General features: G+C 38.4%; 9 protein-coding genes across 9 annotated transcripts; 7 read left to right on the forward strand and 2 right to left on the reverse strand.

Annotated features, from left to right (window-relative positions):
* Positions 1-175: 175 nt before the first annotated feature.
* On the forward strand, positions 176-3,440 carry SOCG_00568 (phosphatidylinositol kinase Pik1). The gene is made up of 4 exons (XM_013162988.1): positions 176-322; positions 371-489; positions 536-577; positions 741-3,440. Exons 1-4 carry the CDS (start codon positions 299-301, stop codon positions 3,100-3,102), a joined length of 2,547 nt encoding a protein of 848 aa, XP_013018442.1. The 5' UTR covers positions 176-298; the 3' UTR covers positions 3,103-3,440.
* A 575-nt stretch (positions 3,441-4,015) lies between these two features.
* SOCG_00569 (AGC/AKT protein kinase Sck2) lies at positions 4,016-6,007 on the forward strand (the record flags this gene model as incomplete). The annotated part of the gene is made up of 1 exon (XM_013162989.1): positions 4,016-6,007. The coding sequence occupies one exon, from the start codon at positions 4,016-4,018 to the stop codon at positions 6,005-6,007; it is 1,992 nt and encodes a 663-aa protein (XP_013018443.1).
* A 603-nt stretch (positions 6,008-6,610) lies between these two features.
* On the forward strand, positions 6,611-7,874 carry SOCG_00570 (60S ribosomal protein). Its single transcript, XM_013162990.1, has 4 exons — positions 6,611-6,660; positions 6,708-6,846; positions 7,054-7,810; positions 7,863-7,874. The coding sequence occupies exons 1-3, from the start codon at positions 6,656-6,658 to the stop codon at positions 7,489-7,491; spliced, it is 582 nt and encodes a 193-aa protein (XP_013018444.1). The 5' UTR covers positions 6,611-6,655; the 3' UTR covers positions 7,492-7,810; positions 7,863-7,874.
* A 93-nt stretch (positions 7,875-7,967) lies between these two features.
* Positions 7,968-11,499, forward strand: SOCG_00571 (histone lysine methyltransferase Set3). Its single transcript, XM_013162991.1, has one exon. The coding sequence runs from the start codon at positions 8,530-8,532 to the stop codon at positions 11,110-11,112; it is 2,583 nt and encodes an 860-aa protein (XP_013018445.1). The 5' UTR covers positions 7,968-8,529; the 3' UTR covers positions 11,113-11,499.
* A 36-nt stretch (positions 11,500-11,535) lies between these two features.
* SOCG_00572 (type I ferredoxin Etp1/cytochrome oxidase cofactor Cox15) lies at positions 11,536-14,093 on the forward strand. The gene has a single exon (XM_013162992.1). It carries the CDS (start codon positions 11,769-11,771, stop codon positions 13,665-13,667), a length of 1,899 nt encoding a protein of 632 aa, XP_013018446.1. The 5' UTR covers positions 11,536-11,768; the 3' UTR covers positions 13,668-14,093.
* An 81-nt stretch (positions 14,094-14,174) lies between these two features.
* On the forward strand, positions 14,175-16,527 carry SOCG_00573 (kexin). The gene has a single exon (XM_013162993.1). It carries the CDS (start codon positions 14,267-14,269, stop codon positions 16,412-16,414), a length of 2,148 nt encoding a protein of 715 aa, XP_013018447.1. The 5' UTR covers positions 14,175-14,266; the 3' UTR covers positions 16,415-16,527.
* Positions 16,458-17,546, reverse strand: SOCG_00574 (RNA polymerase I upstream activation factor complex subunit Rrn10). Its single transcript, XM_013162994.1, has 2 exons — positions 17,073-17,546; positions 16,458-17,025 (listed from the first exon to the last, which is right to left on the reverse strand). Exons 1-2 carry the CDS (start codon positions 17,196-17,198, stop codon positions 16,858-16,860), a joined length of 294 nt encoding a protein of 97 aa, XP_013018448.1. The 5' UTR covers positions 17,199-17,546; the 3' UTR covers positions 16,458-16,857.
* SOCG_00576 (alpha-1,2-galactosyltransferase Gmh3) lies at positions 17,340-22,181 on the forward strand. The gene has a single exon (XM_013162996.1). The coding sequence runs from the start codon at positions 20,738-20,740 to the stop codon at positions 21,737-21,739; it is 1,002 nt and encodes a 333-aa protein (XP_013018450.1). The 5' UTR covers positions 17,340-20,737; the 3' UTR covers positions 21,740-22,181.
* SOCG_00575 (ran GAP Rna1) lies at positions 17,471-21,780 on the reverse strand. The gene has a single exon (XM_013162995.1). It carries the CDS (start codon positions 18,836-18,838, stop codon positions 17,687-17,689), a length of 1,152 nt encoding a protein of 383 aa, XP_013018449.1. The 5' UTR covers positions 18,839-21,780; the 3' UTR covers positions 17,471-17,686.
* Positions 22,182-22,199: the final 18 nt, after the last annotated feature.

Genomic DNA, 22,199 nt, shown 5'->3' on the forward strand with positions numbered 1-22,199 from the left:
ATTTGAAAACATTGTTAATCATTTTTCTTTCTATTTTTTTTAGAAAAAAAAAACAAAGGTAAACTTCCACGGTTATAGAGTTCTTTTGTTTACATACCGGCGAACTGTCTCTCCCTTCCCGATGTACACAGTTGAGACCGCGAGGAGTTATTCTACAACAACTAAGAGCAAGGACAGGGCGGTTTCGTTAGACCGTTGTTTTGGAAGGAAAATTTGAATGAGCATAGTTATTAAGTATAATTAGGAAAGTCTGTACCGTACTGTGGATGATGTTCATGAAGCTTTCTAAATCCACAGAATGCCATCTACGAATTCGGGAAATGTAAGATTGAGTAAAGATTAGAGTGAAGCTAACCATTATTTTTTCCAGGAGTTATTATTAAGATTCTTTGAATCCGCACACTTTACAAGTCAGCTATGTGTAGCATATCTTTCACGGTATCCCAATAATATTGGTATCCATCATTTTCTCTGTGAGAAACTTGCATCGTACGTGGGAAGAGTACTAAAGAAATTCTAATCTAACAATTTCAAGATTTTCGTATGAGGAAATTGAGTTTTTTATCCCTCAGCTTATGTATGTATATCTGCTTGAGAGACAGTGAAAGTTTGCAAGAATCTCAAGGTCCAAAAAGAAAAGAAAATAAAAAAATGGCAACAAAAATTGACTTTGTCTATGAAGCACTCTTTCCTTCTTGAAATTTATAGTTTCTTTGTATCCCGTACTAACTCAATTCTAGTCATCTTGTTCTTAATAAGGATGCAGAAAGCGTTGCATTAGAGGATTTCATTATACATGAATGCGAAAGAAACACGCAGTGTGCACTTATAACATTTTGGTACCTACAGGCTCATATGGTAGATTTAAGTTTATTACCACGTTCGACGTCTTTCAAAATATGCAAACGCCTATACAATCGTATACAAGTTTTGGTTTTTATGACATCTTCCTTTCAATCACAACAAAAGATTTCAGAAAATGTTTCACCGGCATTGATACTTTCTGGAATCATGCTTGGTGGAGTCCTTGTCCCTGAACTTCTAAAAAAAGTAGGGCCCATAGCAATAGCTCAAGGTCGCAAGGCACCACGGCAAGATTCCGAAGAGTCAGATACGGATGTTTTACATCGTTTATCAGCCGAAAGTCGATATTCCTTTGATATCATTCAAAACTCAAAAGCACCCTCTATGGATGGACAAAACTCTGGACATCTTTTTCCTACAGTATCTCCCCTAGCCCGTACTCATTCGCATCAAAGCTCTGGCGCTCTTTCCATTGATGAACAGCGTAGATTGTTACGTTCTAATTATTTTCAGCAGGAGATTCAGTTTTTATTTGCTTTGCAAGATATCTCTATCCGACTTATTATAGTTCCACGACAAGCCCGACTTTCATCACTTCGAGCCGAGCTCGCTTTGCTCAACAATAGTCTACCTGCCGACGTCAACATTCCAATCATGCGGCCCTACTACAATGAAGTCAGTCACAAAATAGTCCGAATTGACCCCAAAGAAGCCACGATCCTTAATTCTGCTGAACGTGTACCGTATCTAATTTATGTTGAAGTACTGTCCGGCGAACTTAACTTTGAACCAAATTCAAAAAGTAATATTGGTAAAGTTCAGAAACTTTCGTCACACAAAAATGTCAAGCGACGATGGTTTGATTTGACAGACGTGAATTCAACCTCGGCTTACCATGATAATTTGAATGCGGAGGGCTCCGAATCTGAAAGTGAGGCTGGCGATTTAAGCATGTCACCGTTAGTTAATAAGCTAATCTCACCTATTAATTTTGCAAGTAAATCTTCTTCCAATATCCAGGATTCCTCTTCTCAGGCTTCTATGATACACAAAGGCACAGATGTTTTGTTAGTACCCGGTCGACGCTCTGATTCTGGAGAGCACTTTTCGACCAAGCGAAATAAGGCTTATGCTTCGGAAATAACTACCAGAATGAGGGCAGCTGCAACTATGCTTAGCCAACTAGACATTGAGGGTAGTAAGAGACCAAAAGCTGAGACGGAAAGAATCAAAGCCAGTATCATATTGGATATGCAACATTTGGAAGAGGAAAGACTCAATGAACCATCGACATATCCAGTCTCGGTCGATATCTCCTGTGCTGAGGATTTACATTCAAATAAGGATGATCAACACCATGATAGGAAAGGTGACAGGGACGATCCGAGTGCTGCAACCTTCCAAGAAGATTGGTATAGCAAGAAAGAAAGGATCCGTAAATTTTCTCCGTATGGACATTTGCCCAACTGGGATCTGGTTAGTGTTATCGTTAAAACTGGTGCCGATCTGCGTCAAGAAACGTTTGCATGTCAATTAATTCATGCGTTTCGTAGGGTTTGGCAAGAAAGCAAAGATAAAGTTTGGCTTCGCAGAATGAAAATCTTGGTCACTGGTGATAGCAGCGGTCTAATTGAAACCATCACAAATGCAATTAGCGTGCATTCTATAAAAAAGAACTTGACGCGAGAAATGCAAGAAGCCGAAATGAGCGAAGGAAAAGTTTCCGGTAAAGGGGTGGCTACTTTAAAAGACTATTTTGTAAAGCGATTTGGTCCTCCCAACAGTGACCGCTATTATCAAGCTCAAACAAATTTTATACAATCATTAGTCGCCTACAGCATCATATCATATTTATTACAGTTAAAGGACAGACACAACGGAAATATTTTGATTGATAGTGACGGTCACCTTGTACATATCGATTTTGGGTTTTTATTGACGAATACGCCTGGTAACGTTGGGTTCGAGAGTGCACCATTCAAATTGACCGCCGATTATTTGGAAATTTTGGATAATCGTTTTGATGAATTTCGTTCTTTGATGAAGAAAGCATTTAAGTCTGTACGTAAGCGTGCTGACCAAATTATACTATTAGTAGAAGTCATGCAGAATAACTCTTCGATGCCATGTTTTCGAGGAAAGGAGAATACTAGTGCACAGCTTTTACAACGATTCCACTTGCAGCTTAGTGAAAAGGAATGTGATGATTTTGTGGATTTACTAATTCAAAAAGCCAACTGCAGTGTATGGACGAGACTTTATGATCTATTTCAAAGCATTACTAATGGAATATTCTAATAAAACCCTACATTCTTTTCATTTTGCATTCGTTTCCTGCTTGTTGAAAAGCTCCTTACAAAATTTTGTGAAGCGTTCATAAATGAAGGTTTCTTAAGAAATTAAGAAATAAATATGACTACACTGTGATGAATACTACGTACTTTGTGAGATGTATAATAGACATATAGCTGCCTTGAATAAAGTGAGATCGGAAATCTAGCAACTTCTTTTCTTACCGACCCCTCGCCTACTCTAAAACATGCAAGCTACTCATGAGATTCATAACTTACATAGCCTTTTTCAAAAAATCTCTTAGCAACATTCTTTAAGTAAAAATTATTCTTTTTTTCTTTTTTTTTTTACGTTTAAGGAAAAATTTACAGTTCGTACAAATATTGACAGTCTCGTCGCTGAAATTCATTATATGGGATCCTTCAGTCTAGCGATGTTCAATCACACATACATATCAAAAATTATATCCAGTGGCATTCTTTTTTTCGAAAAACCTTGCTTTTATGGAAGAAAGATTTTATAATTGAGAAACAAACACCAAAAAACTCAATTCAGTCAGAACGGCCTGGAATTAAGTGAAAAAACTTTTGATGAAAAAGGCTTGAGCCATTGCCCACAGTTTGCACATTGTATTTCATGAAGTGTTAAGCAAAGCTTTTCTTTTTACTATAATATTTCAAGTAATAGGTTTGTTTTAAACTATTGGCAATATCTTTGTTCTCTATACTTTGGCTGTTTTTCACAAGTATACTATTTTCATACCAAAACTGAAGTCGTCTACGATTGCATTCAACTTAGTATCGAATTAAAGAAGCTTTTTTTTGTTTTTAAACTTATCTTGTTGCTGATTATATCTAAGTTATTCCTTTTCGAGATTATCTTCCCTTTATAACCTGCTTTGAATGAAATAGGACTCACCATGAAAGGATGGACAAAAAGTTGGTTTGGACTATCCAAGAAAAGTTCTCCCAACCAAAATGGGGGCCTGTCAAACTCTGAAAGTGGTCGTAGTCCCCTGACTGTGAAAACGAATCATTCACTAGAAGAAAATGTAACAGCGAAGAAAGAAATACATACAAGGGGTGCAATAAGAGATATGGAAATGACTTCCGCTAGTCCAAATGCAAACGAAGATGTCTTGATGTCAGGCGAATCCTCTGCAGTTCAGAGGGGTGCATCAAATTACCCTCATCGTATTAGTTCTGACATTCTTCCTGAAGTAGATCACGAACCTTCTGGCTATTTAAAGTTAAACATCGATTCATTGAAATTGGAAGGAAATCACACAGATGCTGCCATGGCAATGGAATGCACTTCTTTTAAGCAATTGTTCCTTGTTATTCAATTTGGGACGTCAGAGTATGTATCTCCCCCGTTGAAATGGAAATCTTCCACGCGGGATACTGCGATATCGATCCCTTCTCGTGACTCTTCAGCAGCTGCAAGCCGAGCTTCTTCTATGCTAAGCAATTTCACCTATAACACTTCAACCATGAGCTATTGCCCCACGTCCTCTACTCCTAACCCATCAGCACCTTCCCACGTAGTTTTTGATGTTGCAAACAGATTACCTGTGGAATTAAATATTTACGATCATTCGCGCGGAAATTGCTTCGTTGGACAGACTGTGATCCATCCATGTTATAATTACAATCAATACGAGCAATTTAATAGCCCCGTAGAGGTCTCTCCTGCTTATGCTCAATTAGTTGACTTGCGTTTGGAGCTAAGTTCCGTATTTCAGCCACTAATAAAAAAGTCATATGCGCCCGAGGATTTTGAACCGCTTAAGCTAATTGGAAAAGGAACATTCGGGCAGGTTTATTTAGTAAGAAAAAAAGACACTCGTCGCATATATGCCATGAAAATTTTGTCAAAGAAGGTAATTGTTCGCCGTAAAGAAGTTGCACATACTATAGGTGAACGAGATATCCTTGTCCAAACAGCAGCTGCAGATTCTCCATTTATTGTTGCGCTTCGATTTTCCTTTCAAACACCTAAAGATCTCTATCTTGTGACTGACTACATGGCTGGTGGAGAGCTGTTCTGGCATCTTCAAAAATCCATTCGGTTTCCTGAAGCTCGTGCGAAATTTTACATTGCTGAACTGTTGTTAGCATTACAAGCACTTCACAAACGTGGTATAGTTTACAGAGACCTTAAACCTGAAAACATTCTTTTGGATGTTCAGGGACATATAGCACTTTGTGATTTCGGCTTGTCGAAAGCGAATCTAACTGTGGGATCCACCACGAGAACCTTTTGCGGTACTACGGATTATCTGGCACCTGAGGTAATCTTAGACGAAGGAGGTTATGATATGATGGTAGATTTCTGGTCTTTGGGCGTTTTGCTTTATGAAATGACATGCGGGTGGAGCCCTTTTTATGCTGAAAACACTCAACAATTGTACAAGAATATTGTTTTTGGAAAAGTTCGCTTTCCTCGTGGGTTGCTTTCGGCTGAAGCAAGAGATTTGATAAAACTGTTACTTAACCGTAATTCTAAGAACAGACTTGGGGCTAATGGGGACGCTGAAGAAGTGAAAAGACATGCATTTTTTGACGACATAGACTGGGAAAAACTTAATGCAAAGAAACTTAGTCCACCATTTAAACCTATCGTTGAAGGAGAATTTGATGTCTCAAATTTTGACGTCGAGTTTACCAACAAAGAAGTCCCGGCGGATTTTGTCGCTGTCGGTGACATGTCTACGTCTGCTCCCCTCTCTTCGACTGTTCAAAATGGGTTTAAAGGTTTTACTTATGTTGATAGCAGTGCAATGGATGATGCTTATAATTCAGAGCCAGAATCCCCGACTTCTTCAGCTTCTTCATTCCACGCTGATTATCATAACCAAGATATTAACCGTACGAATGACGATTTTTTCATGGAGCATATTGATCCTTAAAGTACGACATAGTTCAGTTGTGTACTTATATGAGTATCTACTTTGCATCTTACTTTTTTACATGCTCGTCCAACGTTCGTTTCCATGATCTGATTTAAATTATTCTGTTTCGTTGATGTCCATGGCTTGTTCAAAGAAGAACAGGATATACGAATGAGACAAATTCAAAAACTGAGCTGGCTCTTTTTTTTTTGTCCTATAGAAGATAATATTTATAATTTTGCTTTTTCGGATCCAACAAGATGACATTATCGCGCTTGTTTAATTATTTTGCGATTAATACAGATCCCTTGCCGCATCCAAACTTTGGTTTTGTTAATTGCTGTTGTTGCTCTCTTCAAATGGTAACGTAAACTTCCCTGGGTTCAAATAAAAGAAACAGGAATAAAGCCTTTTCTTATTTATATTTACTTACAAACATTTGTTTAATGGTAGTTTATATCACAATCGCATTCTTATTTCTTATAGATTATTTGCATCAAAAGTTAGTACTTTGGATTGCGTACTTTAGCGAAGTGCGTTACATAAAAATTCACAATATAGTGAAATAGAAGGAGGAAGAAGATATGTTTGAGAAAGAAACAGAGAATTTTACCTGCGCTTTGCCAGATTACCTACCCAAAAGACAAGTAATTCTTAAGGGGGAATATGAGGTTTGTACCAAAAGAATAAGAGTTAAACGATTACTAACAATCATTAGGGTGTTTACTTGTTACTTTTGTTCCGGTCCAGTTTATCCTGGACATGGAATTATGTTTGTTCGAAATGATTCAAAAGTCTTTCGTTTTTGCCGTAGCAAGTGCCATAAGAACTTTAAGATGAAGCGCAATCCTCGTAAGGTAAGTATACTTAAGCATGAGTATTTACAGAGGAAAGAAAAAATGGGAGAACTTGATTTAAAAAACAACAGTCAATGCGTAGATTTTAGAGGCATTTAACTCAAGAAAAGAAGCTTTGGCAACTGGCAATATGTCCGAGTTTTCTCAGTTTTTCTACCCTTCAAGTGCTGGCTTCTCTCCGAATAAGAATTTTACTAACGTGGATAGGTTGCTTGGACTAAGTCTTATCGTAAAGCACATGGTAAAGAAATGGTTTATGACAAGGCATTGGCTGTATCAGCTGCTCGTAGAAATGTTCCTGTGCGTTACGACAGAAACGTTGTGGCTACTACTTTGACAGCCATGAAGCGCTCTGCTGATATTCACGCCAAGAGAGAACGCATGTTCTTCAAGAAGAGATTGTCTGGAAAGAAGTCTCAACAATTGGCCGAAGCTCGAAAGTTGATCGGCCAGAACGTTCCTCAATTTGCCGAGAAGGAGACTGTGGAAGAACAATCAGGCGAACCTCAAGAAGCACAAGTTGTTTCCGACGAAGAATATGCTATGGACGAGGAACCCGCCGAGGCAGTCAAGGTTCCCGTTGCAGCTACCAAGAAACGCAAAAACAAAAAGTCACGCGGCGAAGGCGCAATGGACATGGATTAAAGCAGCGTGTCGAGCTTGTATTGATTTATGCATCGGCTATATTACTTTTCCATTGGAAAAGTTATCAGGCTGCATTGTTGCGAAAACGATTGGTGTCGTTTTGTATACGTTCATTTCTGTGTCTTTTCTTTGATACTTTATTGTAGAACATGTATGTTTAAAGACAATACGTCTACTGCTTTGTTTCATTGTACCTTTTGGGTCTAGGACTTTTTTTGAAAAACTATTATGGTTGGTTTAATGGAATTGGTTTTAATTTTGTGTTTCTTGATTTGTAGTTCAGCATTGTAGATGAAAAGTGGAAGGTAAGAACAGTAAAGTATGTATTATATTTAACATTATTTACCATTGCATTAACTGAATCCTACTAGATGTTTATAAAGGTTTTTTTTTTATTTAATAAATCAATTTGAATCTGTTTTTGTTTGTTTGTTTGTTTAAGTGCTACAGCAACGTCGTTAAATCAACCTGCCACATTTAGATGTAGCTTAGGTTTCTTCCTTTGCCCTTTTTCCTATAGAGAAGCAGCTGGTCTGCTTAGTGAATTAATTCCGGTACTATGTGATGTTAAAGTGAAAAACTATTTTATAATTACCTTGTTTCATTCAAACATTTTCAGTTTCTTTTTTTCAGTCCTTCCTTCTTTCCATGGTATCCTTGAGAAAAAGTCTCGTATAATACATCTTTGTTAGAGTACGTAATTGGAATATGGAGATGGAAGGCAGTTCGCTAATCTTGGAATTGGTCAATATCGGGAAGCTGAATGGAAACTGCGACAACCACCAAAACGTGCATGAAAAGAAGTTAATTGAAGAGATATTTGAAAATTGGCCTTTTTTTAAGTGCATAACTTTAAAAACTACGATTAAGTACTGCTGTACGATTTTGTACGGCGATTCGACATTATATGAAAAGGAATTAAGAGTCTTTCATGTAGGTATTGTGAAAATCAATACTAGTTGGTGCTTTGTTGGTGTACAAGTATTATTGTTAAGGTGTTGCAAGATTCTGTGAAGTCAGCGCGAGTTTGCTATTAGTATGTGGAAAATTCGATGTGTATGTCCATTTGACGATGATGATGGCTTTACAATCCAATGTGAAAATTGCGAAGTTTGGCAACACGCTGTTTGTTTCGAAATTAGCTCGGAAAATGTTCCTGAAAACTACCTTTGCGAACAATGTCAGCCTCGTGCAGTCGATACTGACAGGGCTCATCAGGTACAACTTGAACGAATTAACCAAGAAACCCTTTTGAAAGCTGTACCTCGTCGTCGTCCTCATACTACGAAAGCTCGTAGCCATTCAAATTCTCGTCATGCATCATCATCTAGTACATCGTTGCCCCATCAAGTTAGTCATAACTCCTCCAACACTTCGAGTGGATTTATATCGGCTCCCCCTGCCCCGAACAATCATACTGCTCCAAATACTAATGGCCGAAGAAAGCGGACGAGTAATATATCGCCTCCTTTACCTGAAATGCAAAATACAAACGCGGCTCATGCGTCGTCTATTCCGTATTCTCCTCATTTAGAATATGTGCCCTTACAATCCAATACATACTCTGTTGAGGCTTTAGAGTATGCACAATCTTTATCTGGTTTGGATACGCCAAATGTCACTGGCGAGCACATTGACGATCCTTGCTATGTGGCTTCCGTACAACCAAAATCATTTTGCTCTAGTCGTTTTGGTTTGTTTACTTCAAGGCAGTTAGTTCCTGATCAGCCTGTCACCGAGATTATAGGGAGGATCTTCACTCAGCGTGAGTATAAAAGAGATCTCAAAAACCAGTATCCACTACTGGGTGTACCGAAGCCTCATGTTTATTTTGACGAAAAATCTGACTTAGTAATTGATGCCCGCGTGGCTGGTTCTAAAAGTCGATTTGTTAGAAGAAGCTGTCAACCAAATTGCACTGTTATTAGCTATCAGAATGAAGCGGATGCTTTTGCACCTAGCTTTTATTTAGTGCCAGTTAAGCCCATTGAGTCTGAGTCTGAGCTTACTGTTGATTGGACTTTTGACGCAGCTCATCCGTTTCAATGCTTTGCAAACGATGACACCATTCCTTCATTTACAAGCGATGAGCGTGAACGTCTATCGTTTATCCTTTCTTCAATAACCTCCAATGCCGATTGTGTTTTTGCCGATAAACGCAACTGCTTATTTTCCAAAATTATCAGGTTTATAAAGTTTCCCCAGCGTTACGGGTCTAGTAAAAAGACTCGTTCCCCTATTTCGAATACGACATCCTTCTGTAATGTGTCTCACGAAAATCCTTTGTCGAATTCACTAGACGAAGATATCAAAGATGTTAAAAATCAAAGTGTGAAATCTTTAAAGCAAACGTGGCTTGCAAAGTACCAATCTTTGAAAACTCATTCAGTACAGTTAAAGGAATCAGTTGGAGGTAAACAGGACTATGATGTTTCTCCGACGATTACGAACGAGGTAGATGAGAAAGCTGTGACAAAGGAGAATTTGAAAATGGTAGCTGAACATAATAACGTGTCGAAGCTACCTGCTTTTAATATGGAAGTCGCAGAGAAAAAGGCTGTTTCTCCCACACCGCCGTCACCGTCAACATCTCATACACCTAAAGCTTATGATATGTCTCCTAAAAGTGATGGATCTAGAAAGGATATGGAGGTACATGTATCTAGTCATATACAAGAGAGCGCAGATATTACACCCTTGACTCCTCCTCATGGTACCAATACTTATGATATGTATGACGATTCTTCCATAGATCCTGAACGCAGAAATCCGTTAGAAAATACTTTGCTGTCTAGCAAAGAGGATGAAATTGAAATGGACATGGATATGACTGTCAACAATAACAGAAGGAAAATGACTACGGAATATAAACCGCAGACAAAACGTAGAAGGAGCGGAATCCATAATAAGTCACCGCCAAGGAGTTCATCTGTCAGATATTCAAGAAAGTCGACTGGGACAGGTGATTTGAGTTTGTTATCAGTAAGTCCGAACAGTGAAAGGACTTGTAATCCCTCAGATTCGGTAACATATAATCATGTTGCAGGCGAATCAGTGAAGTCATCAGAATTGAGTTTCACAGGCAACGTCAACTCAGAAGAAAATCTTGTTGTCTCTAATACGCCCGAATCAACTAAACTTGCAGTTAACACTCGAGTAAACTGCTCCCCTCAAAGGGGCAATATCGAACCCGATACACTTTTGGATAAATCAACTATCGTTAAGGGAGATATACCGCATAATAATTCAATTGAAATGCCTCAGTCTAATTCATCAGGCAAGAGTACTACGCCTTCTTTCTCTAAAAGTTTGTCGCGAAAACATAATAATATGGAGAGTGAGCATGATGTGGCATTAGGCAAGGATATTGACAGGCGGACGAATATCAGTAGTAATGATGGACTAGAGAAAATACCAGGGCCACCATCTTCGGCACCACCAGCACCTCCGCCTGGCCCTGCACCTTCGCCTGGGCCGAAAAAACTTTCTCTTTCTGAATATCGGCAACGTCGCCAAGAAGCTTTGAAAAGCAAGCAACCAGATTCTAGTGGTGGAATTAATACTGCTGAGAGGCGGGTTCCCTCAGCTCCTAGTTTGAACACAGCGGCCTCAACTTCGTAATGAGCCTGACGATCCCAGTGTTTATTGATTAAAGGTTTAATGCAATAAAGATAATTTAATATGGTGCGGATTAATGCTTGGTTTGTTGTTCTTTTTTTTTGTGGTATTTTTGTTATGGCGATTTTTTTTATTGATTGATGGAATTTCTTTTATCGTTCACGAGACTATCAATTCATTTGTTTCATGATTCCTTTGTTTTTGTATATATTTGTGCTTGATGCATAAGCTTGTCGTTGCTATAAACACGCGAATGTTGGAACGCTCAAACTTCTCCCATCTAATCACGGTCGGGGCTATGTTTGAAAGAGCTCCGCGTAGCTTGTTTTCCTTGTATAGTATAGTTTAGTTAATACGTTATTCTAGTTTATTAATATTTTTTATCCCAAATTTTATGGTTGTAGTACTCAGTAATGACAATGTTCATGTGAAGCAATAACAGTAGCTGAATACCCTAGATTAGAAGTAAAAATATAAAAATAGCATTATTTGATTTGAGAGAGAAATAAAACATCAAAGGTTTAGTGTATAAGCGGTACAGATTACCAGTTCCCATATAAATCCTCTAGTGGTCTGGTTGTCAGATCACACCAAGCTACACCAAATACTCAGCGCAAAGTCGAAAAATACCCACGTAGTAAGGATTAAATCAAGCTTAAATGAATCCTTTGTGGTTTTCAAGGCCTCCTATAAGCCGAAACGCGCTTCAATTGGCAGGAAAAAGGCTTTCTACTGGAGTGTTTTGTCGCTCATCCTTTTTACTACAAAAGTCAGTATTGAATCGCACGTACTTCGGAAAATCCTCCTTATCCCAAAAAAGAGTTCCTTTTGATTTTACGTTTCCCAGACCATCATGTTTCGGTTCCTTAAACAAAGGTCGGTTTATAGCAACGGACGCTCACTTAGAAACGAGTAAGAAATTCGTCAAGACCGACAATATTCCTAGTAAAAAGGTTGCTTTTTGGCTTCTTGGATCTTCAGCATTAGTACTTGCTATTGTTGTTGTTGGTGGCATAACTCGTCTTACAGAATCTGGATTGAGTATTACTGAATGGAAACCAGTAAGTGGAGTTATTCCACCTTTAACATCCGAACAATGGGATCAGGAGTTTGAGCTTTACAAACAGTCACCAGAGTTTCAAAAGTTGAATAGCCGTATGACAGTGGATGAGTTCAAGCACATCTTCTTTTGGGAATGGTTTCATAGAGTGTTAGGACGAGGTATAGGATTACTGATAGCAGTTCCTTCTTTCTATATGTTGGCTAGAGGAAAATCTTCTCCGTGGTTAAAAAGACGACTCCTTGGATTAACCGGTTTGGTTGCTTTACAAGGTGTCATTGGCTGGTGGATGGTAAAGAGTGGATTAAGCAAACAATTGCTAGAAGATGGCTCTCATCCACGTGTCAGTCATTACCGCTTGGCTACTCACCTAGCAGCTGCGGTAGCTCTTTACATTGGATTGGTTTGGACAGGCCACGGCATTCTACAGCGTCACGCCTTTTTGAAATCTTTGAAAAATGGAACATTTTCATCTATTAATAATATGGTGACTAGTGTAAAATCCATGAAAGGATTAAGATTGGGTGCTTCTTCCCTTGTTGGTCTTATTCTCACTACTTTATTGTCTGGAGCTCTCGTAGCTGGTTTAGATGCTGGTATGATTTATTGTACTTTCCCCGCTATGGGTGAAGGTCGTTTAGCTCCACCCAAAGAAGAGCTATTTGATGTACGCTATTCTCGTAAGGATGATCACTCGGATTTGTACTGGCGTAATATGTTGGATAATCCTAGTCTTGTTCAATTGCAGCATCGTGCGTTAGCTGTTACTACTTTTTTAACCGCCTGTGGTATCTTTTTGTATGTTCAATTGAAGAAGCGAACTCTACCAAAGAAGATTAGTACCAGTGTTTCAATCGCTACGGGTGCGTTAACTGCTCAGGCTGGTTTGGGAATTTTAACACTTATCCATGTTGTTCCGGTTCCTTTGGCTGTTTTGCATCAAGCTGGTAGTCTCGTTGCACTGACTGCTGCTTTATCGATGGTTCAGCGTTTATACCCAGAATTTGCATTTCGTAATGTTCGAAGCTGGGCAAATCCGGTTTCTTCATCTCCTTCTTCCACGAAACCAGTTACAAATGCTTTGAATCAAAAGAGAACGTTCCACTCTTTTCCTGTACTTCGTCATTCAGCCTCTCAAAAGCCCGCTCCCGGTACGGGAATTAAAGTTTATTTTGTGACGCCTGAAGGACGTGAAGTCCTTATTGAAGGAAATGAAGGTGATAGCATATTGGACTTGGCACACAGTAACAATATTGATTTGGAGGGTGCTTGTGAAGGATCCGTTGCGTGCTCCACTTGTCATGTCGTAGTTGATCCTGAACATTATGAGCTTTTGGAAGCACCCGAAGAAGACGAAGAAGATATGCTGGATCTTGCATTTGGTCTGGAAGAAACCAGTCGGCTTGGATGTCAAGTTATTTTACGCAAAGATTTGGATGGGATACGAGTCCGTATCCCATCCCAAACTAGAAACATCCGACTTGAAAGAACAAAATAATTGATACATTTTTCATTCCCTTATTAGATCTTTACTTTTGGGTCCTAATATTTGCTATCCCCTCTGCCTGAATGAAGCTGTACAAAAGACTAAAGATAAACAAAAAAACCCCATTTACTTTTCCTTTAATAATTTTTGTCTTCGATATATTCATGTCTTCCTATGAATTGCCTTATGCCATGGTTTTCGTTTCAAAGCATGAAAACTCGACAACATGTCCCTTCTTACCTTCACATATAGTAAAGTTTGTTTCTAGTCTAGCATAATACTTTTTATTTTGGTTCGATTACTCTAATAGCAGTAAATTTACAAATAATTCCCTGAACATCAAGTAAATACAGAAAAAGCTTAGCTATGGAAGAAATCACCAATTGTCCTAGCAATTGAATAACATACATGAAATAAACTATCACTTTTCTGCAAGAACTGGTTACACACAGTTCTGTTTTGTTGGAATTTACTTCTGACTATAAACAAAGCCAATCTATTGTAAATAGTTATATATACTCTAGAAGATGAAGATTCTTTTATTTTTCTAATTAAAATATATTGCTTTGCTTGTCAGTACTTTTCAGACACACGAGAGTTGACACACGTAGATGCCTCCAAAAGCTCTCCGCCCCAGCACCATGCTCCTTGCTTTGTTGTATGGGCCATTGCTTTTCTTTATATGGCAATTCTCTTTGGTTTTATGTACCAAAGTAGATAAAAATAATGAATTTATGGTCCATTTGGATCCTAAATCTGATCCATATCTAACAGCTGATGCAATTGGTGCTACTTATGTTCGTCCTATGCGAAATCTAAAAAATCATTACCTATTTGCCATACAATCAAGTAATTCTAGTAGAAATACGTTGCAAAAAAGAAATGCCGAGCTTGGCATATTGAATTTCGAGGAACAAATCCCAAGATGGCGATACAAACGTGAAGAGTCTGTAGACGCTATAAAATTACTGGAGGAATTTCGCGATCATTTCCATTTAATTGATCCGCTTCTTTCGGATCAATGGCACATACTTAACTATGAAGTGCCTGGTCATGATCTGAACCTGCAAGAAGTATGGGACGCTGGTATTTTAGGAGAAAATGTAACGGTTGCTTTCGTTGATGATGGTATAGATTTTCGTCACCCAGATCTTCAAGCAGCTTACTCTTCCCTTGGCTCTTGGGATTTTAACGATAATATGGCTGATCCATTACCAAAGTTATCTGATGACCTGCATGGTACGCGATGTGCAGGAGAAGTTGCAGGTGCTTGGAATGATGTTTGCGGTGTTGGAATTGCACCAAAAGCTAAAGTAGCTGGGTTGCGCATTCTGTCGGCCCCCATTAATGATGTGGTAGAGTCAGAAGCTCTAAATTACGGTTTTCAAACGAATCATATATATTCGTGTTCATGGGGTCCTGCAGATGATGGTAGAGCCATGGAAGCACCTCGTTTGGCTACGAGACGGGCGCTTATAAATGGTGTTATTAATGGAAGGAATGGCTTGGGCTCCGTATTTGTCTTCGCTTCCGGAAACGGTGGGCATTATCGGGATAACTGCAATTTTGATGGATATACAAATAGTATATTCAGTATCACCGTCGGTGCTGTTGACATGGATCATCAAGTTCCCTTTTACAGCGAAATATGTGCTGCCCAACTTATATCTGCATATAGCAGTGGCTCTCGCCGGTCAATAGCAACGACAAATCCGGAAGGGACTTGTACAAAAAGTCATGGTGGAACGTCTGCGGCTGCTCCTCTTGCTTCTGCAGTCTATGCTTTGGCGTTATCAATTCGACCAGATTTGACTTGGAGAGATATACAGCATATTACTGTACATTCAGCTGTCCCGTTTGACGTCTCTCCTGATCTTGAATGGACGAAGACCCCTGCTGGATTTCAATTTTCACATCGTTTTGGTTTTGGAAAGCTCGATGCAAAACGATTTATTGACATTACAAGGGAATGGCAACTCGTAAATCCTCAAACTTGGGTTATAAGTCCATTTATTATGGTCAATAGACCCATTAATAAAGCTGAAAACTTATCCGACAGTGAGTTGATTAGTGAGTTAGCGGTGACTGAGGAAATGGTAGAAAAAAGCAATTTTAAGAGTCTAGAGCAAATAACTGTTAAAGTTTCAATTCCATTCACCTGCAGGGGTGCGATGACAATTGAACTAGAAAGTCCTGCTGGTATCCGGTCCATGCTGGCTACTCTTCGTCCTTACGATCAGAATAATGAAGGGTTTCCTGAGTGGACGTTTATGACCGTTCAGCATTGGTCAGAATCCATTATAGGTAGTTGGAAGCTCATCGTCCGTGATCATAGCAACGGTTGTTCTGGACGTTTTAATTATTGGCAATTGGCATTTTGGGGTGAATCTCAAGATCCATCTTTGACTGTACCCATCCCGTATGACACGCTAAGTCTTCCCTCAGAAGGCGCACTTGGAACGTTTACAGAGAAACACCCTAATGCAACGAACACCTCGCCTCTACCATTATCAACTTCCTTTACTTCTCTCACGGTTTCTCCTACCGCTACATCTACCACCTCAAGACCTATCACTATTCCGTCTTTTACCCCTTCTGTACCATTCGTTTTGGAAACATCTTATAGAGAGATGCTGGCATTCACAATGTTTTTCCTTTTACTTGCATTTGTCTTATGTTCTGTAATATGGGTATGGATCTGTTCGTTTTTCAATATAAATCCGGTTCCAATGCCTACTCAAGAAATCCCAGTCGTGTGATCTCTTTCTCTGTTACGCTCTTTATTATCTCGTAAAAATTTTTTTCATGTTTATAGTTTTTTTTTTCGATAATAATATATTTAATCTAACACATTTTTGGCCTTTAAAACCCCCTGATATTTTTTATTAATGCGCTTTTATTTAGAAACGAGAACAATAAGCAGTGAATAGTAAATTCCAAGTAAATAGTAATAATGTCTCTTGAAAATGTTCAAGCTAGTTTATTAATATTATGGTTTAAAATCGAAAGGAATACTGATCTTGGCAAATGGACATAACTAAATGGTAAGCATATCCAATGCAACATGAAGTTTTGAATAGCTTACCGTTTGTTGTTTTAGAGCCATCAGTTGCCAAATCCAATACATTTGATGGTTCTCTCAAAATCACAATTCACTAAGCGTAATACAAGTGTCTAAAGCCTTGAGGAGCTTCTCCAAATTCTATTTTTCTTCGAATTCTTCAAGACATTCAGACACCATACCGTTCATCCATTCAGTAAACAGAAAACCAAGTCCTAAAAGTGCCGTTTCATCCATTGATTCGAGGGATTCCTTCCCTGTCGCCATCATATATTCAGCAGAAAAATCCTGAATACTATGGAGTAAATCCTATAAAACGTTAGAATTATCTGTAGTTGCCTGCCTTACATTCGTACAGAGTCAGGCAGAGGTTCTGGTAAAGGCAGAGCAAAATCATAAATCAAATTAATTGGGAGCTTTTCATATGGATTTGGCAATCGGTTTACAGAATTATAAACCGTGTTTTTTCCCGGTTTACCCATAGAGACATCGAAGGGTGCTTTGGTGTAAGACAGCAATTCAGAAGCGAAGAGCACGAAGAATTTGCGAAAGCCGGAAAATTGAATAGTAAAAAGTTTTCAGCAGGAAATGCATATTTTTTTCAAAGAATTAAATTTCTATGCCGGTGAAGAAGCCGTATGGTCGTCATAGTATGTGATTAATAACTATAGATTCTTAAATGATTACGTTCAGCAGTAAGAGCTATTATTTTTTACAATCTTACTTCTACATATTTTATAGTATTGATCCAAGATTCCCATTCCATTAGTCAAAATTAACAGCTTAAAGATACATATGAGACTAAGAGATGTGTTACAGGAAGCTTTAATGATGGTGATAAAAGTACAATAATAGTTCTTGCGGCACTTGAAAGATGTCTTCACCCTCCATTAACATCATTCTACTAAATGAATGTTCCCATTTACAGCATATCGGCGTCAAAATTTTAAAGAAAAAGCTTCTTCCAATATTAGATATGAGCTTTAGATAGCTTTTCTGCAAGATTGTCATCATCCGTAGTATCCTGAGCTTTTTCTTCTTCTTCTTCTTCTTCCTCTTCCTCCTCATCGTCTTCCTCGTCTGTCAATTCTTCCATGTCGTCCAGCTCATCGAGTTCACCACGGCCACGACTACTAAATAATTCACGAAGTTCATCGACAACATCATCTTCTTCAGAAAAGCGATTACCGTTAAGTTCTAAGAAATAGATGTCTGGAATTTTCTCCTCAATAACGGACTTTAGTGCACGGACGGAGTCTACTTCGATTTCATTGTACTGTAAGCGTAAAGTTTGCAATGAAATGGTTTCTTGATTTGACAAAGAATCCACAATTGCAATGGCTCCGTGGTTGGAGAGCAAGCAATCATTAAGACCTAGTTCGCGAAGTTGAGGCCATTTGCTAAGGCTAAGAGCTAAGGCACTAGATCCTTGGTGAGTGAAGGTATTGTCTTGCAGGTCAAGGATACGAAGTTCGGAGCAATACGCAAGTCCTTCAACTAACAATTGCTCAATACCTTCAGGGCGAATTCCGTTTTGAACCATCTTAACAGTATGAAGGCCGCTGTGAGCACGAACAGCGGCAGCCCAATCCTTCATGCTACCATTTTCAAGGCGATTACGACCGCAAATAACTGATTTAAGAGGGGCAGCTTGGGTTTGCTTCTTGACATCAGCTAATGCTTGTAAAGCGCGAGCAATTTTCGAACCGGCTTCAGGACCTAAGCCGTTGTTATGTAAATAAAGATGCTCTAAAGGTTTGTGGTTGGAAATAAAATGGATTAGGGGCTCTTGGGCAGTAGGACCAAATGCATTGTCGCTCAAGCGGACAGTGTTCACCTTAGGACACTGAAGAAGTGCTTGTAAAAGGCAACGAAGGGCTTCAGGAATTTCGTCTTTCACACGACCCGTGAAGATATCGCTGAATTCTGCAACTTCTAAGTTCTTCTTTTTTACAATAATTTCGGCCAACCATTTAGCTGCCTCAGGTCCGATCGTGTTTCCTGAAAGTACAATTTCTTTTATATCATCATCCTTGATAAAAGCAGAGAAGACGTTTTCTTCGTCTTCCTTAGTAATTTTATCAAGTTTTAAAGTTCTTCCTTCAATTGAAAAGCGAGACATCTTCTTGGCCTTTTGCAAATAAAGCTCTTGGCTATTGTTGTGGTGGTGTGGAGGATGATCTGTAAATTCTTCGAGACAAGTAAACGAAGGGCTAGAAAGACAGTTATTGAAAAAATGCTCAAGGAGGGAAAGAAAACAAACCTGTTTGAAATTGAAGACTGTTTAGGCTGATACCAATGCGACTTCTTACGAAGAAGATGCAATGGAGTTTCAAACATTTGTACAAACAAGAGACCAATGGGTCAAGAAAAGGAGATGAATGACATCTTTTTTGAATATAAATGGAAAATATGTTAAAAGCAATCGATGGTTTCAAAGAATCTGTCTGATATCTTTTCCAAGAAACGAGCGGTTGTCGGTTATTGTCTGCATGACTGATGAAACGTCGAAAACCAGATCTTCTTAAATAGACTGACACCGTAGACTATTCAGGACTTTGGAAATAATTAATGTCAAACCTTTGACAGTTTGGTACATTAGTTGGTGTGCTACGCAATGAAAAGGTAGGATCGTAGCTATTTGGGGGAATTTTACGTATTAAAATAAATCCTTTATTCAGTTTTGGATTTAGCTTTCGTATCTCTGTTCTCGTTCACTGCTTCTTGAATTTTATGAAAGATAATTGCATACTTAAAGAGTCTCTTAAGCCAAAGGCAGCGATTATTTATTCTCTCTACAGCTCAATTCTCTAAAAATGAGATATAGAACGAACTTTTATATATCCCTTTATACATTTTACCATCTATTTTTGTCATAGAAGAGAATGCACTATACGGGGACATTTCAGAAATCCAAAGTCGGACGTTTCTGAAGACGTTAATTTTCCTGGAATAATTAGATGTTATAAGAATAAAAAGGCTCTAGCACTGGTAATGGCCACTTCCAGTATTTCGGAAAAGAGTATGCAAGTTGCTTTCAAAACCTCAACTTCTGGTCCACTAATGAATAGAACTTTCTATCATAAGTTATAATTAGTTGTTGTATATCATCTAGTAAAAGAAAAGCACTTCAAGTCTCAGGAAGGACTGTGGTTAGGCATTCAACTCCCCATGAAAGGAACACCTGCAACGGTCATGCTAGTCATAGAAAAGTGTCTGAGAGGTTCATATTTGTAGCGCTTGTGGTTCAACATGTAGGCACCAGTCACTCAGGAGATTCACTCGTTTGAAATGCGCGATTCCCTTATGAGATATGTATGGTTTTTCTAATCTTTAATCGCTTCGTAAAAAAATCTAAACTCAACGACAAATGGAGTTTAAACATTTCTTTAATTGTGTATAATACAGTAATAATCCCATTATGAAAGCTTGGATCTGCAGGAATTAATGTTGTCAAATTCAGACTCTACAACTTCACTTACGACAAACAGCATATTCTATAACAGATTCATACGTACCGTTCTGTTCGTCTTGTAGATATCTCACTACATTATTCTACGTACTTGCTTGGTTTTCCAATAGCAGGATTGTGACTGTAAGACAAGTCATTTCTTCATCATTTCTGCTCGACTTGTTCATGTGCTCAAAACGAAGTTGTAAATTTCTGACTTCGAATTATCATTAACTTCCTTTAATTTCTGCTATTTAGTTCTTATAACTAATTTATTGAAGCTTTATTGCTGAATTGTTTACGGTAATCATAGTTTGTTCCAATTGCTTGGAAGAGACTTACAATACATTCAGCCCGTAAAGCGCACCCTACTTTTTTATCTGCTCTTCGTTTCGAAGGCTTTTTTTGAGTTCTTTTGTTTTAGAATTGTCGTTATCCTTAACTTAAAAAAAAAAAAAAAAATTGCGTTCCCTTGTTTTGTGAAGCCTTTTGATAAATTTCTCCCCCTTCAGGCAAATCCGTGTTTTTGGTTTGTGCGGATTCAACTTTATTAAAGAGATAAACTACAAAATGGCTCAAATTCAGTGGCGGTTATCCAGAATCTGCTTTCTTGTGTTCGTGGTCTTGTTGGCATTTGTCTTTTATTTTTCTATTTTCAGTAATCGATTTACTACTTCCGACGGATTGAATCAACTGCAAAATTATTTTAGTCAGCCTTCTAGTACTTCCTACAAAGACTATGTTGTACCCTTGGATGAAGACTTGATTGGAGAGAGCAAAACTTATCATAAAGCCGAGTATCGTCCCTTTGACACACAAGAACCAAAGTCACATGAAATTGTAATTCTCTTGGCAAGCGATGGAAAATCCTCTGGTGGAAAAATCCCTCATATGTTTGAGCAATGCATTGAGAATCGAGTTCATTACGCCCAAGCTCATAACTATGTGTTTGAATATGTTAATGTATCCCAAATGGACCTTCCTCCCGTATGGGCTAAGATGCCAGCAATTTTGCAAACTATGAATAAGCATCCACAGGCAAAGTGGATATGGTGGCTTGATCAAGACGCACTAATTCTCAACACTTCTCTCTCTTTACAGGAGTATATTCTTTCTCCACAGAGGTTACAGGATGTTTTGCTTAAAGATACACCGTTACGTTCTCCATTCAGCAAAGATTTCACAAGGAAGACTCCGAAAGAATACTCGTTAGAATTGGTTAATACGTTGGGTCTTTTAATTTCCCAAGATTTTGAAGGCTTGAATGCTGGAAGCTTTTTTGTACGAAGATCGCCGATGATGGCTCTTTTCTTAGACCTTTGGCACGACAAAGCGTTCCGTGATAACAGGGTAGCAGATCATGAACAGGCTCTTCTTGGTTATTTTATTCGGTATCATCCTGAAATTGCTGCTATAATCGGAGTTCTCCCTCAGACCATGATAAATTCGTATCCTGTCGGATGGGAAGAAATGGGTTGGAAGCCCGGTCATTTGGTGATTCATTTGGCCGGTTGTTGGGTTGAAAATCGTTGCGAGCAATTATGGAATGAGTATCTAGAGCGGGTATTCTAAAATCTTAAATCGCGTCCTTTCTAGTTCTCTCGTTGTATACGCATATGTACCTGAATTTATATTGTATTTATATATATATATACATAGTTTTCCTATGAAAAAGAAACTTTTATATTTACTATGAAGGATTTATTCTTAGTTTATTTTTACTTGGTTCGTTCTTTTTGCTTAGCGTCATTTATGGTCATGGTACCTGAATTAAATTATACTTCGCTGGTGATTATAGATGCATACCAAGAAAGTTTATACATTTTTGGCTCTTACTAGAGAAAAAATGATAGCCTTGCAGTTTTGCATTCTAAGTTATTCTGCTCGAGCCTTTTGTGTCTAGAGTATGTACATTTCTTGCTTTCCTTTTATAAAATGTACCTTTCTTGTCATAGCTCATTGTTTAGCATAATTATCGTATTTCCTTGTTCTCCTTTTGTTTATTTTTTTTTTGATACAGACTTCATTATGT

The sequence above is a fragment of the Schizosaccharomyces octosporus genome (genome assembly GCF_000150505.1).
Source record: "Schizosaccharomyces octosporus yFS286 unplaced genomic scaffold supercont6.2, whole genome shotgun sequence".
Taxonomy (NCBI): domain Eukaryota; kingdom Fungi; phylum Ascomycota; class Schizosaccharomycetes; order Schizosaccharomycetales; family Schizosaccharomycetaceae; genus Schizosaccharomyces; species Schizosaccharomyces octosporus.

What these genes read in the sequence shown, in the direction of transcription:
- SOCG_00568 (XM_013162988.1), top strand. Translation starts at nt 299, where the DNA reads ATGCCATCTACGAATTCGGGAAAT. An exon ending in CATCTACGAATTCGGGAAAT is followed by an intron (nt 323 to 370) that starts GTAAGATTGAGT and finishes TATTTTTTCCAG; the next exon opens with GAGTTATTATTAAGATTCTT. An exon ending in TTTTTTATCCCTCAGCTTAT is followed by an intron (nt 578 to 740) that starts GTATGTATATCT and finishes ACTCAATTCTAG; the next exon opens with TCATCTTGTTCTTAATAAGG.
- SOCG_00570 (XM_013162990.1), top strand. An exon ending in TGAAGCGCAATCCTCGTAAG is followed by an intron (nt 6,847 to 7,053) that starts GTAAGTATACTT and finishes TAACGTGGATAG; the next exon opens with GTTGCTTGGACTAAGTCTTA.
- SOCG_00571 (XM_013162991.1), top strand. Translation starts at nt 8,530, where the DNA reads ATGTGGAAAATTCGATGTGTATGTCCATTTGACGATGATGATGGCTTT.
- SOCG_00572 (XM_013162992.1), top strand. Translation starts at nt 11,769, where the DNA reads ATGAATCCTTTGTGGTTTTCAAGGCCTCCTATAAGCCGAAACGCGCTT.
- SOCG_00573 (XM_013162993.1), top strand. Translation starts at nt 14,267, where the DNA reads ATGCCTCCAAAAGCTCTCCGCCCCAGCACCATGCTCCTTGCTTTGTTG.
- SOCG_00574 (XM_013162994.1), bottom strand. Translation starts at nt 17,198, where the DNA reads ATGGGTAAACCGGGAAAAAACACGGTTTATAATTCTGTAAACCGATTG. An exon ending in CAGAACCTCTGCCTGACTCT is followed by an intron (nt 17,026 to 17,072) that starts GTACGAATGTAA and finishes AACGTTTTATAG; the next exon opens with GATTTACTCCATAGTATTCA.
- SOCG_00575 (XM_013162995.1), bottom strand. Translation starts at nt 18,838, where the DNA reads ATGTCTCGCTTTTCAATTGAAGGAAGAACTTTAAAACTTGATAAAATT.
- SOCG_00576 (XM_013162996.1), top strand. Translation starts at nt 20,738, where the DNA reads ATGGCTCAAATTCAGTGGCGGTTATCCAGAATCTGCTTTCTTGTGTTC.